Raw genomic sequence first — 15796 nt, forward strand, 5'->3', positions numbered from 1 at the left:
TCCATGGGGTATACATTTCTTTTTGACACATCCCTCCTCTCCTTCTGGTAGGTCTGTGTCCACTAACAGAGATATGATTTGGTCATAGATTAATATTTTAGTATTATAGTTTGTAAAATATAATTGAGGGAGCTCTGATAGCTTACCAATTTCTTCTAAGTAATGGGGCTGGTTCCCATAAGAGTTATCATTTATAATATGGTGATAAGCCTTTGCTTAGGTTGGTCATGTATAAATGTGTTTTTAAACAAAATGAAAACTTTTATTACCATTTCATTAGAATGAGTACCATTCATTGTTAATTCCAGGGAAGGAGTTTTGTTTTGTTTTATCTTTAGTAATGCCATGTCACACTCTGTCTGACCCTTAGTCATTTGCAAAGTGAAAGATTTGGACTAAGTGATCTCTAATTTATGACCAGACTCTAGAATTATATTATTTTAAACTTTGAGAAGGAAAGTCTCTTTTAAAATAACTTTGAAATTAGGCTGAGTGTGATGGCTCACGCCTGTAATCCCAGCACTTTGGGAGGCTGAGGCGGGTGGATCACCTGAGGTCAAGAGTTCGAGACCAGCCTGGCCAACATGACGAAACCCTATCTCTACTAAAAAATACAAAAGTTAGCTGGGTGTGGTGGCGAGCACCTGTGATCTCAGCTACTCGGGAGGCTCAGGCAGGACAATTGCTTGAACCCAGAAGATGGAGGTTGCCGTGAGCTGAGATCGTGCCATTGCGCTCTAGCCTGGGCAACAAGAGTGAAAAAAGAATTAAATGGGATGGCACACATGCACACACACACAGGAGTACATATAAAACTAGTAAAATCTAAATTAAAATGTTGGACGGCAACAATGTCAATTTCATGGTTGTAGTGTGTTGTACTATAGGGTTGCAAGATGCTCCCTTTTGGGAAACCTGAGTGAAGGGTATATGTAGGATATGTCTATATTATTTCTTATAACAGCATGAGAAATAAGACCTAATAATCTGAGATAATCTCAAATTTGAGATCTTGAGATAATCTAAAATTATCTCAAAAAGTTTTAAAAAATTACATCCTAAAGTGTTATAACAGGACTTAGAGATAAATGGCCATCGCTTGACCACATGCTAGCTTAAAGAAACTATTTAGGCTTCCCCAAACTCCATTTCCTTGTCTTCCGTAAAGTGGGGATATTAATTCCTCCCGGATGGGATTGTTAGAAGAATTGTATAAGACAGTGTGTGTAAGCATCTCGCACAGTCCATGCTCCATGGTCGGGACTCAATAAATGTTGATTACCTTCCCCTGTGCCCCTTCTTTGTTCTAGAAAGAAACTAGGGCACACAGCCTCACTGTGTCTCTCATAGGAAAGGTGACATCTGACCTGAAGCGAAAGACAGTTTAGAAGTGTAACTCAGTGAGATGAGCCCTGTAGCAGCATAGTGAGTAATGCTGTTACATACCTTTCACAAATCACCCAGCAGATCAGCAAACAGGGCTTGGCACAGTTTACTGATAAAATAACAGGGCAGCTTCCAAACCCAGCCTGAGTCAGGGGGTCCCAACACCACAGCCAGAGTCAGAATCTAGAATGACTCCACAGGCCTTGGAGCCTTGGTGTTTCAGTTGATTCAGATGTGTTATAAATCTGTTACAGTGGAAAAAAATAAAAGCAGCTTCTCTCTGGCTGGCCCCATGAATAACTGTCCCCAAGAGGCCTGGAGAAATTTTCCTTTCTTTGCAGAATCCTTAATCATGTCTACCAAATAGGAGTTTTCCATGCAGTCTCACGAATGAGGAAGTAGGGAGAGAGTAAAGAGAATAGTGCATTCCTAGACAGTTCCTGGTCCTGAGGATGATTGTTGAATGAATGGCCAAAGTGTACCTCCCCCATACCTCCCCAAATGCTTATCATTTCCCAGGGTTCTTTCCTCATCCTGATCCGGTGAATGTTTTTAAATCTATGAGTTGGCAAGAAGCATAGAAGGCAAACTTACCAGATTTTCCAGTGATACTGTGGCATACGAGAGTCGGGGGACAGAATCACCGTTTTTAAATGATTTCAGCAGGTTTGGAGCACCGGGCTGATCACAGTCAGTTGTAATTTAATAGGGATAAAGTTAAAAATCTGTCCTTCAACGTCAAAAGCAGAAATAGAGGCTAGGAGAGGCTTATATTAGCAAGAGTTTTATATGAAAAAGGCATAAGGATTTATAACTCAAGAAAGACAGGAGTCAACAGTATGATGTGATTGTATTAAAAAGGAGGTGAAAGATCAGGAAGAAAAGTCTCCTTCAACTTGGTATAATTTGCACCAGTCAGACAATACCCAGTCTATTGTATTCAGTTGTAGGAGCCAAATTTAAGAAAGATATAGATAAATTTGAATGGATCACTGAGGGAAAGAAGGAAAAAGGAAAGTCAAATTAAAAAGATTCAAAAGTTACGTTGTTTGAAGAACAGTTGAAGAGGAATACGGATATTCAGCTGATTACCATTTTTTTTTTTTCGGGTTACCATATGACGAAGAGTAAACTTGTCTATTTTGCTCTGAAAGGGAGAAATGAGATTATTGGGAGAGAGAGTCCATAAAAACAGATTTTGGCTCAATAGAAGGAAAGTTTGGAGCAGTTCAGTGATGGAAAGAACTATTTTCATTAAATTGTGAGCTTCCTGCCACTGGAAATAATCAAGCCGGAGCCAAACTAGTGTCTGTCTGGGATTCTGAAGGATCCCAGCATTGAACGAGAGCTTGGGGTCGGTGACCTTTAAGATCACTTCCAACTCTCATAGTCTGTTATTTAAGTTAGCATGAATGCCAAGACCTCTTACGACATGCCAGAGCCACTTTTTCAACTTTTGGCTCTGATACTGACCAGCTGTGTGACCTTCAGCTAGGAAATTAACCATTTCTTGTTCCAGTTTCCTCATCCATTAAATGAGGGAGCTGAATGTAGTGATGTCTAAGTTGCTCCCTGGCCCGTCTGTCTCTCAGGCCTTCTCATAATTACAGGATGCTGGAAGAGTAGAGTCTGGGCTGACACCTGCCATTTTTTTCTAAGTTGGCTTGCCAGGAGGTGGCTTAAAAGCCAAAAACCACTGTTGATTCTGAGGGCCACGGAAAGAAACTCTCAATTTGCTTGTTGGCAGGAGAGTAGGTGATTGTGAACCTGGAATTTGTTCCCGTGAGATCTTTGTCAGGAAGTTCATCAAATAACAGCTAATCTGGTTTCTCTCGAACACCTGTACTTCTGACTGAGTTCAGCAATGCCTTTGCAAACAAATTAGAAGAAAGGGAGGTTGTATTACCATTGCAGAACAGTGTTGTCTCTTACAAAGCAAACCTTTGTCGTTTATTTGCTTAATGATCTGTCAGTTGCTATTGACCTGTGCTTATAATCTTAAGAACCAATGTATATAAAGCAACTTACTATGTGGCAGATTTATTCTAAAAGTTTTATATATATTAATTTATTTCATACTTTATTAGCTGAAAATGCAATGATGAATCAGTAGATTTGATCTTTTTTCCTCTATCGAAAGGAGGTAGTTAAAATCTAGTTTAAGTCTGTCTGAATGGTAGAGTCCAGAATTCAGATCCAGGCCCTCGTTCCCTGAGGCTTCATTGTTCAATGACTGTAATTTCTTTTGTGGCCCATTTGATTACTAATACTTTTATTTTCTTCTGTATTAAGGTGCCTCACTTCCATCACTATTACATCGAGCTCTCCTTCTGCTTCCTTCTTTGACTTCTGTCTGACATCCACATCTTCAAATCCCATTTCTTCTTTGTTCCAAAGATCTTTGAAAATGCACCCATCAGTGTGAGTGTCATTGTTTACTTTGATATAGATACAGAAGGTAATGGACAAGATTTTAAGCACTTCCTACAGTTACCGAGGCCAGTAAAGGAGGAAATATGTAAATTTATGCTTCTTATAAGGATGTAAAGAATTTAAAACTTCATTCCCTGGCTTACAGATCTGGCTATACTTACTTCGTCCAGAGACAGTACCATATTTCCTTCTATCTCTTTGTTTTCTTAGGTTGGAAATGAAAACAGCTGTTAGAAATAAGAGCACATGAGTCAGTCTTGAATCCCAATGTAGTAATTACAGTTTCCATCTCAGCTGGTAAAGTCCCTCCTAGCATACTAAGGCCCATATCACAATCCCCTTGTGGGGAGAACACTACCAATGGTATTGTCAATTTTATAGCAAGACTTTAATTTTTGTTTTCCAGACCTCTAAGATTAAACGTTAAATCACTTGCCAAGTCAAGAAAAATAACAAGCAAAAAATGCTTCAATTTAAAAACTTGATTCTTGAAACATGCTCTTTTTTCAAAATTTAATTTAGATTTTGACCAAATCTCCATGTTGATGTTGGAAATGTCAGTTACTATTCCACATTCTTTTTTTTTTTTCTTTTGAGACAGGGTCTCACTCTGTTTCCCTAGATGGGGTGCAATGGTGCAATCATAGTTCACTGCAGGCTCAAACTCCAGGGTTCAAGTGATCCTCTGGCCTCAGCCTCCTGAGTGGTTGGGACTACAGGCATGTGCCATCATGCTCAGCTAATTCTTTTTGTAGACATGTGGTCTCACTATGTTGCCCAGGCTTGCCTGGAATTCCTAGCCTCAAGCAATCCTCAATCCTTCGCCTCCCAAAGTGTTAGAATTACGGGTATGAGCCACCACCATGCCTGGCCACTGTTCCACATTTTTGAAAATGGAGCTTTCGATAGACTTCATGATATCCTCACTGTTAATACTTCTGCTTGAACTCTTGTAGAGGCTAAGCCTTGAATTGTTTTCTCTTTTCCAAGTTTTTGAGGTTTATGATCTAGTAAGCCAATCTCAAAAGAGTCATCCACCATCTATTAATTGACTGTCACCTTTGAAAGCAGATTGATCCTCTTTTTGTTCTGCTTGGTCCACCATATCAACTATTTAGTGTTTTACTGAAGAATCCCACTGTCTAAAGCTGTGATGGTTCCTCCTCACCTCTAAATCATCAATCTGATGTTGCCCTATAAATAGGCTACTGAAGGAGAGCTTTGTGCCTTGTAGGAGGAGAGTCAGGGAACTTGGCCTTCTTACTCGCTTCACTTTGCCCGTTTTATTTTCCCTTTCTAAGACTTGATTATTTATTATTTGATTAGATTATTTCTAAAGTTCATTTCTCCATAAAGATTTCTGTAGTTCTGTTATCATTGTGTCCCCCAAAAGCCAATTTTAGGTGCTGGAAATGAAGCCACTGTATGCCTAGCATGACTTATGAAACTCTGAGAAGGCCAATCAGCCCCAGATCCCTCTACCACACCTGAAATTCCACCATTAGATAGTTATTCCTTGAGGTAGGATAGTACCTCTCAGATACGACACCATTTAAAATCCAATATGTTTAGAAGGGTGAACCCATAAAACTAGTTATGTGAGACAATATACTATCATGGCTAGAGGCAAGTTCTGAGGTCAGACCACCTTTCACACCTGGGCTCTGCCACTCACTAGCCATATGAGCTAGGCAATTAATTCATATTTCTGTGCCTCAGTCTCCTCATCTGTAAAATGAAGATAATACTACTCTTCTCAAGGGTTTTTGTGAGGTTTCAATGAAATATGTAAAGTGATTAGATGAACATTATCCTGCTTTGTAAGCCTTAGCAATTATTATCTTCATTTGCATAAATTTGCATGTTGTGTTGATGCATATTGTATTGAAAGCTGATATCACGTCACAGAGAAATTGGAGTTTTGATTGGGAAACTGAAAGGATATACTTTGAACACAAGAGGTGCTTTTAAGGGACAGTCTGCCTGAGTGAGGTGTCACAGCTGGTGACGTAAAGTCACTGACTGCCTGTGGGTGGATAGGGAAGCATGTACAAAAGAAGGTAAGGGAGATGGGACTGCTTCCAGTCCTAATCAGCATGCTCAGTAACTGATAGAATTTTTCAGCTAGGACAATGAACCAGTAATGTGATGTATACCTCACCTGCAAATTAACTTTGAATTCAGTACTTGCTTAACTTTCTCTGTGTCTCATAATTCCATGGATTCTCATGTTCAGATAATGCTAGGTCTCTGAGCCATTGCACTTGAAGCACTATGGGGAAATGTAGAGTGTTTTACCTTGCTCAACGCCCCTTCATCTTTTCTTTAGATTACATGAAGCAGATGACATTTGAAGCCCAAGCGTTTTTAGAAGCTGTACAATTCTTCCGACAGGAGAAGGGTCACTATGGCTCCTGGGAAATGATCACTGGGGATGAAATCCAGGTAACATGGGGCTCAACGTTTTGGATTCTGTCTATGTTTGGGTGTTGGGGTGGTAGGAAGTCAGGGTCATTTTATTAAGCAATCAAACAAAAAAGTTGCAAGTATGAAAGACGGGGTTCCAAAGGCCATCTCTCTCATGTCTGGAAGCATTGGTCAGCACACTATGGGCACCCACCACCAAGACCACCAGACTGGGCATGACACAGGGCAGCCAAAAACATGGCAGCTACAGTGGAAAGAGCTGCCTCCACTGTTTTCTATGAAAAGAAATTACTCTTTCAAATGACCTTGTGCTTCCACACCAGAATCAAGTGTGAGTAGCGAGGAATAGTGCAAAGTGTATGACAGGGCTTTAGTTAGGGTCATGAAGCTTGAACTTAAGTCATGCCAACTTACTTAACCTCTTTTAGTCTCAGATTACTCCCCTGGAAAAAAATGGGAAGAATAATGTTTACCTTGCAGCGTTGTGACAAGTGAGATGCAGTTGGAGAAGTATTTGGCATGCAGCTGTCTTTAAATGAAGCAATGAAAAAACAAATTCAAAGCATTAGACAGTTTTCTATATGTTTCATTTACCTTTTCTAGTTTTCTGTCCCCTGTGGTACATTATAACTTCTCATGACCCTGATTAGATGCCGGTCATGGCCCAAGCACTTCGGTGGGCTTGATCCCAGGGACAGTATTATAAATCTCCGAAGGAAACTATGCTTTATGATGTGATCCCAGCCTCCATGATGACGCCAGTCACATGGCTGCTTCAGCCAAGAAAAGGAGGCTGGATATGGGCAGATTTACATAAAGTAACATGATATTTAAGAATGCTATCTTTTGGGCTGGGCGTGGTGTCTCATGCCTGTAACTCTAGCACTTTGGGAGGCCAAGGCGGGCAGATCAGTTGAGGTTAGGAGCTCAAGACCAGCCTGACCAACATGGAGAAACCCCGTCTCTACTAAAAAAATACAAAATTAGCTGGCCATGGGGGCACATGCCTATAATCCCAGCTACTTGGGAGGCTGAGGCAGGAGAACTGCTTAAACCCAGGAGGCAGAGATTGCAGTGAGCCGAGATCATGCCATTGCACAGGGCAGTAAGAGCGAAACTCTGTCTCAAAAAAGAATGCTATCTTTTTTATTTTTTATTTTTTCCACATCTCCCATGGTGCCTCTTTTGGGAGCTAGTGGAATTTATTTATATATAGAGAGAGAACAGTATTTGGAGGATGCCAAATGGTGCCTTGCCTCTGTGTGGCCATTCAACATCTAATGCTGAAAACCCATGAGGGAGCTCTTCTTTATAGTTTCACCATGTGAGAACATGTGTTTATCATTATAATCTTCTCTTTCGTTTTTTTCTTTTTGGCAGATTCTAAACTCATTTATTTCCCAACCTGACACTTACTTCTTCTAGAATTTTTAACAGGTCTTGGTTTCTGATATTTTGGGGAACCACATCCATTCATAAATCTGAGAGAACTAAATAGTTACCGTACTTATGCCATAAAGAAAAACAAAAAGTATCAGAAGGGGAGGCTGAAGCACTTGACACCGGCTGGGCTGCCATGTAAGCCAACGTAGTTAATAGACAGACCAGTAGTCAAATGCCTTTTTGTGATACTTGATAAGGTTCAAAACCTAATGCTGTTTGTCTTGCCAATCTTATGGGATGAGTAGGGCAGTTATTATTATTTCAATTTTGTAAATGAGAAAATGGAGGGAGGCATATAACAGCAAAGTGACTTGCCCAGTTTCATTCATTCAACTATTTTTTTGAGACTGAGTCTTGCTGGGCTGGAGTGCAGTGGCACAGTCTTGGCTCACTGCAACTTCTGCCTCCCAGGTTCAAGCGATTCTCCTACCTCAGCCTCTCAAGTAGCTGGATTACAGTGCATGCCACCACACCCAGCTAATTTTTAGAGGCAGGGTTTCACCATGTTCGGCAGGCTGGTCTCAAACTCCTGACCTCAGGTGATCTGCCCACTTCAGCCTCCCAAAGTGCTGGGATTACAGGCATGAGCCATCGTGCCCGGCCTCAACCACTATTTACTGAGCACTGACTCTATGCTGGGCACTGTGCTGGGGGCTAGTGATCCAGAGATGGACAAGACCAAGATGGTCCTGGCCCTGTAGAGCTGATAGTTTCAGGGTTATATGCCAAGTGGACAAACGGCAAAGGAAATGATGACTTCTGCTTCTGATCCAGTGAAAGACCAACACCAACCATGGGAATATACTGACTTACACATTTATTTATCAATAGCTCCCTGAGTTCAGCCATGCCACTTGCTTCATCGTTTTTCTTTCACTTGAAAACTTATGTGAACTCATATTCCTCCATGATGCCATTGAAAATAGGTATCTAATAAGTCCTTTCTGGGAGTTGAATTTGAGTTTGTTGTGTTTTCTTTTGCTTACTTTCTGCTTTTGGCTTTAGGCTGATTATGTGCTAAGTGGTGTAAGTTGGAAGAGAGAGAAAGTACTCATCCCTTGCCATCATGGTGAGGCGAGACACACATAAAAGCATGCAGAAGACAAGGCATATATGTGTGTGGGTATATGTATGTGTGTCTCTGTGTAGATGGAGATTGTAAAGCATTCGTGCAAGTGGTCATAGTAAGCTCTCATTTTGCAGTACAAAAAACATTTTAAGTGGGGAAGCAAGACAAAACAAAAAAAGCAGAAAAGAGATCAAAAATCACTGGAGTTATCAAGTGTCCCAGTAAGAAGTTTCACAGGGGCTGCCTGTGGTGGCTCATACCTGTAATCTCAGCACTTTGGAAGGCCAAGGTGGGAGGACTGCTTGAATCCAAGAGTTCGAGATTAGCCTGGACAACATAGCGAGATCCGATCTCTTCAAAAAGTTTTGTACAAATTAGCTGGGCATGGTGGTATGTGCACGTAGTCTCAGCTACTTGGGAAACCAAGACACCAAGACAGTAAGATCATTTGAGCCCAGGAGTTTAAGGATGTACTGAGCTGTGATTGCGCCACTGCGCTGGGAAACAGAGTGAGACCTTGTCTCAAAGAAAAACCAAAAAACAAAAAAGTGGTTTTGCTCCACCCAGAATTTAAGTATTTTGGCAAAATAACAGACTCATAAAATGTGAGTGCTGGAGAGGCATTTCAGGATGATTTGTCCAGCACCCTCCAGGTGAGAGAAAGAACATTCAGAGCAGTCAGCTGAAGTCACAAAGCTAGTCTGTTACAGAAATGCGTTTAAACCAGCTTGGAGAAGCTGGTAAAAGGAAATGGCTTCCAAAGCTTCCTGTGTGGGGCCAGGTAAGGATTAAGGTTCCCCACAGACTCTAAGACATGGAGCATAACACTAAAGCAATGTCTACCCTAAGACTCATAGAAGAAAGAAGCCGGGGGCCTGAAGAAGCCACCAAGTGGTTAAAGAAAACGGCGTGGCATATGGTATAGCATAGCCGAGTTGGAGAAAATGACATCTTTTGTTTAAAGCCTTGGGTTTATTTGCATTTTTTCTTCCTGTCTGCTAAGACCTTTATCATAATCCTGTTCTGAACCCCTCTACCGTAGGGACCTGCATTCAGACTTACAGCCTTGTTCCATTACCTTCGTAGTAATGACTCACACAGCAAGTGTGGAAGGCCCTCGTGGCGATGGTTATTTTAGGCACGTTTCCAGGCAAAGCAACTGTCTCAGAATAACTTGCCTGTCAGTCTGTTAAGGTGAAAATATTTGTATGTCAGTAAAAACATCAACATATTTTCTACTTGTCGATGTAAATATATCAAATGAGATCATGAGGGAAAGGGCTTTGCAACTGTAAAATATCTCTAGCTATGTGGTATATTTATTATTTGCTTTTAAAATACCCAGATGGGCTAGAGAACTGCTCATAATTCCCACAGAACAGTTTCAAGACCAAAAATAAAAATAAAAATAACTACCCACATATTTTAGGCCTTGTCCATATGCTCCAGAGTTGTCTTTTGCTGAAAGATCTTGAATGTGACCCCTTTGGAGTGGATTCTTTCACCCATGGCCACTCAGTAACACAAGGGGCCTGGGCCAGCAGCCTGGTGAGACCATGAGGCCTGCCTCAGGAAGGAGGGTGGTCTCTCTGGACGTCACACCTTCCTCACAGCTCAGCATCTGAAAGGAAGCACTGTGGTGTGGCCTTTAAGAGGTGATCCCAGGTTTGTTGGTTTTGATCAACCTAGTGACATGCTTAGTTTCTTATAGAAGTGATAGAATTTTTAAATCTCTAAGTCCCACCAGTTAAGTATGCAAATACTCCCCTAGCCACCACCCCCAACTAAAAAAAAAAAAAAAAAAAAAAAAAACTAAAGTGATATTCTTAGGTTGCTTATGTTAAAATTCAGTGGATACTATTCTGAGGGGAGGAAGTTAGGGAATTCCTTCATTATTGTGATTTATTAGATTAGTTATTTTCTCTAAAAGAGCCCAGAGGCTTCAGACTCTGCTTGTGGAGGCAGACCCTGGTAGGGAATGCCAGAGTGGGCTCTGGGGAGGTGAGAGGCAGCACCCTCAGTCAGGGCAGGGTGGGCTGAAGGTGGTGGTTGGGATGAGACACACTTGAGCTTCAGCACCCAGAGGCTCCGCTGCCCTGTGGCTATTCCCTGAGCCCCACTCGCCTGCTCTATTAGTCCGTTTTCATGCTGCTGAAAAAGACATACCCGAGACTAGGTAATTATAAAGAAAAAGAGGCTTAATGGACTGACAGATCCATGTTGCTCTTAAGGCCTCACAATCATGGCAGAGGGTGAAAGGCATGTCTTATGTAGCAGCAGACAAGAGAGAATGAGAGCCAAGTGAAAAAGGAAACCCCTTTAAAATCATCAGCTCCAGTGAGACTTATTCACTACCATGAGAACAATATGGGGGAAACTACCCCATGATCCAATTATCTCCCACCAGGTCCCTCCCACAACACATGGGAATTATAGGAGCTACAGTTCAAGATGAGATTTAGATGGGGACATAGCCAAACCGTATCACCCCCCTACTTGGAACCTATTCCCACCCCTTCTTTTTCTTCCCAGACATATTTCCTTTAATTCCCTAAGTTGTAAAATAGAACCAAATTTCTTGGAACATTGTGTGGGAAAGACTAAAGAAACTCTAAGCCCACCCAAATGGAACACTATTTTTCTTTGGCCTTTATATATAACATTTTTATATTTTCAAACCCGTTTCACACTTAAGCTAAAATTCTAGCCAATCTCTGCAAAAGGATGAATTGGGAAAATTCTTATGACCCTTGGGTTTCATAATGTCAACCCACTGATTTTAAATTCTGACGTTGGTCTCAGTTCTTCTTGGCTCACTCTTCCCATACCACACTTAGAGCAGATGTGTTCCAAACAAGAACTTATCCCATCGAGCAGGGTCAGCTGGTGGACTATTAATTACCCACTGAATCTATTAGGTTGGTGCAAAAGTAATTGCAGTTTTTGCCATTACTTTCAATAATTGTTGGACCTGCTAATTTCCATGGAGTTTTGCACATTAGGTTCCTCTTAAATTCCACAGAAAATAGTGATTCATCTCTCAACTGCCCCCAGAGAATGGTGAAGAAAGGTCAGAAAAATCTCCACCAGTGAATTACCAGGGCTAGTGGAAATCCTGTCCCCACCATAACCTTTGTCACACCAGGCAGATCCACATGTCAGATGATAGGAGCCCCCAGTTGCTGCCCTGAGCTGAGTACCTTCTCTCCCAGCAACTGCAGGCACAGTGAGCTGGATGGCTCATCAACCTCTACCATGAGAGTGTTTCTGTTTGGTTCGGCAAAAGCGTTACACCCTGCTGTGACACAGCCCTGATTACAGGCAAGATCGAATGAGCTCATGAGCAGTTTCACTAGCATGAGGCTGACCAGTGACCTCAGAGCAAATCTTCCTTAATTCCCAAAGCATAATTTGAATTTTTATGAGAAGTGAAAGGAGATCACTTATTTTGGACAAACTTTATTTCAAACTCATAGAACAGATGCTTCAAGTGATTCTCTGCTTTTCTGCCTGCTTCCTTTCTTAAAACTATGCTTGCCCCGTTTGTAAATCTTAGTGTGCAGACTATGGTTGCAAGCTGAGCTATGGGCCTCAAAAGATTCATGGTGAAAGTGAATCTGAACAGCAAAGCTGCTGCAATTCAGGGACAGGGATAAAGAAGGAGGCCAGAGCATGAGTGGATATGTAGAATACTGCTCAGATTCACAAGAAATAGTTTAATTTATCCAAGCAAATTTTAGGAGTGATGTGGGAATACATTTTTTAAAAAACACCTGAAAAGTTTAGATGCTCCCTCCCATTTTTTTTTAATTTTTCCTTTTTAAATTTGTTTTAGTCTCCATTAATTATCTCACACCCCTCTCATAAATGTTTCAGATGTTTTATTGTTCCAAAATATTTATTATTCTCTTCTTTTTCCTTTTTTAAACCGTATCCAGCCTTATTAAACATGCTTTTTTAAAATTGTACTTTAAGTTCTGGGGTACATGTGCAGATCTTGCAGGATTGTTGCATAGGTACACACATGCCAGGGTGGTTTGCTGTCTCCATCCCCCTGTCTAAAGATGCTTTTTATAAGCAATCATAGTATATTAGGCAGGACGTGATCACTAGTAGTATACAACTTCCAAACTCTCTTCTTCAATGAACCATCATCAGAAAGCTGTATAAAACCCAGTGAAATAATTTGCTTAGACTCTTGATTGCAGTGAGGGTTGACATTTCACATGTAGCATGTTGTTTAACAACTTTTCATGAGCCAATCTTGACTTTCAGGACATGCAGTGAAAATGGCAGAATCATCAGTCTGGAAATCCACAGTCTAAAAAAGGAACTGCTGTTCTTTTGAGAGATGTCCTCTCAATAGGGGTGATTGGAAGGTTCAGATGACCCCCTTACTGCTAACTAATTTTAGGTGTCAGGTCCCAACAGGTCTCTGGGTTTAAGGAAGTTGAGACCATACCAAAGGCAGAGAGGGAGAAGAGGAAATAAAAAAGAATTTTTGTTTTTCCACACCATAAGGTGTTTCTGCCAAGGTAATGTGTGTCAATGTCAGGGAATCCCCTTCTGAGAGCCAAGAAGAAGTTTCTCATAACTGGAAAGAAAGGTGTTTCCCCACATCAGTCCAGCTTCAGACAGATTCTGTTAGTGACATATGCCCCCTCAGCCAAAAACAATGAAACATTCTGTGTGATAATAACATAGCTTTAAGAAAAGTAAGACAACATTCTACATTTTTATAAAACTCCATTTTAGAAAACAGTATTTCAAATTGTACAGTCACCAGAAGTACACAGTTACCAGAAATGCACACACTTCCCCTGGTGTCTCCAGCACCGACAGCTTTCTGTGCCTGGTCTGTTCTGGCGTCTTCATTTTCTGCGGGATTATTTCCCTCCAGCGCTAGCCTTTCCCTTTTTTCCTTTTGTGTACCTTCTCTTCCTTCTTTGCAGGGGCCTTCTGAGGCTTGGGTTCTGGCTTTGGAAGAGCAGGTCTAGCAACAACCTTGCAGATCTTCTTTGTGGTTTGCCCTTCAGTGTGGCTGTATCTCCTGGAGCATCCCCTCAGCCTTTCTCCAGTGCTGGATGAAGGTGCTGCATGGTGGGATACAGTGGTACATGGGGTTTGGTTGGTCCAGGCATCATTCTCACTTCTTCAGACTGCTCCTCCCTTCTTTTTCTAAATATTAAAGAGGATGATGATGGGGCTCAGGGGACAGTAGGGACTAAGAGCATGAAGATACTTCGATACCTTGATCATGAAGAGGCTGAGGGGGAATGACAGTCCCAGGGAACACAGACCAAGGCTCAAGCCACCAAAACCAAGCCTAGCATTCACTTCATGATTTTGCTAATGATGTGCTTATCCCTTATTGAAATCTTCCATTTTACTCTACCGTCTAAGTTCTTCTAGTTTATGTAGGAATCCCCTCAGGATGATAGTAAAAATATTAAGGGAAAAATAGTAGAGAAAGTTTATAAAATATAGTTTCAAACCCTTTTGGAAGGGTTTTTTCATAGTTTCAGTAGTAGTTTTGGCTGAAAGTAGCCTAAATCCCCTTTACATTTAGTTAATAAGTAAGGCAAATAGCTAGTGTATGTGGGGGAGGTTATCTAATTAACTTGTTTATTCATGTGGTCTTGAAACTAAACTTTGAGCTGGGTGGCCCTCTTGTGGGGAGGTTAACCAAGGATATTCTCAGTTCATAGGGTTTGCTTTAAGCATCAGAATCTGACCGTTAAACCTTCTCTATTAAGTGTATTGACTAAAAGCCTCTGTTATTAAATCTATACTAAATAAATGGGGACAGGGTGAGCTAATGGGTGTCGTATAGCTGCGATCTCTCTCTGTGAGAAGCTCACAACCCCTTAACCACTCATTCACTGTATTCTGTGTGTGGGTGCATTTATTCATCTGTGGTACAGCTGGGGTCTGTAGGCAGACCCCGGCAGGCCGTGACCCCAACATGATCAACGTCACAAATTTGAATATGTGAAGTTTGAAATTGGGGAAGTTGTTATTTTCATTGGGAAAACAAGGGGAGAATATCAGCAGATGTTACTGTTCCTTGTCGATGTTTAAGAATGTTCAGCCTCTAAGATTGTCTTAGTTGTGATTTCTGTGGCCTCTGTAGTAGGTTACATTATTAACCTACTACAGAGTTCATCTGGTCTAGGACAGGGACAGCTAATCAGGACGTCTTTAGTTAGCCTGATGTTCAGATGTAGCCATCACCGACTGACTGACTCTGGACTGTCTTCTGCTGTGCAGATCCTGAGTAACCTGGTGATGGAGGAGCTCCTGCCCACTCTTCAGACAGACCTGCTGCCTAAGATGAAGGGGAAGAAGAATGACAGAAAGAGGACCTGGCTTGGTGTAAGCAATGGTTTTGCACCACAGTTGAGCTACTCAAAATGGGAACATTCCCTTCCCTTTTCTTTTAGGGCATTTGTAGTTGTTGTTTGATAATTCCTTCCCTGAGTGTAGAAATGCCTACTTCAAACCTACTCAATCTCATTTACATGAAGACTAATCCAAACAGACTCCAACTTTGAAAGAAAAATTACAATGTGTGTGCAGTTCTGTTTATGTTATGATGGTCTGTGATGAAGGCTGCTCCCTCTACTTGACTCCATCAGTGCTTACACATGACAGAGCCCTGATTTATGTGTTATTCCCTGTTGCAGCTCCTCGAGGAGGCCTACACCCTGGTTCAGAATCAAGTTTCAGAAGGATTAAGTGCCTTGAAGGAGGAATGCAGAGCTCTGACAAAAGGCCTGGAAGGAACGATCCGTTCCGACATGGATCAGATTGTGAACTCAAAGAACTATTTAATTGGAAAGATCAAAGGTCAGTGGAGATAATCCATGCTCTTACTAATTAAATAAGCTGTACACGCAGGGATCCACCATGCAGCAAGAATGCGTGGTTTCAGAGGATAATTAAGAAACTGGGAGGAGGTGATCACAGCTGCAAAGGAGCATGCTGGAGGTACCGTTAGGGGCCTGAGACTTCCCGTGGAAGCTTCATAGACACAAG

At 41.5% G+C, this 15796-nt stretch overlaps 1 protein-coding gene across 2 annotated transcripts in view; it reads left to right on the plus strand.

The window, feature by feature from the left end:
- Positions 1-15796, plus strand: part of NIBAN1 (niban apoptosis regulator 1) — a 210409-nt gene that overhangs the window by 167377 nt on the left and 27236 nt on the right. For both annotated transcript variants that reach the window (XM_074389632.1, XM_003925288.4), the window contains 3 exons: positions 6149-6264; positions 15029-15133; positions 15445-15607. In XM_074389632.1, coding sequence (XP_074245733.1) covers positions 6154-6264; positions 15029-15133; positions 15445-15607 — 379 coding nt within the window. In that variant the 5' untranslated portion in view covers positions 6149-6153. The remainder of the gene's footprint in view (positions 1-6148; positions 6265-15028; positions 15134-15444; positions 15608-15796) is intronic.

Source organism: Saimiri boliviensis, chromosome 19 (assembly GCF_048565385.1).
Source record: "Saimiri boliviensis isolate mSaiBol1 chromosome 19, mSaiBol1.pri, whole genome shotgun sequence".
NCBI classification, from domain to species: domain Eukaryota; kingdom Metazoa; phylum Chordata; class Mammalia; order Primates; family Cebidae; genus Saimiri; species Saimiri boliviensis.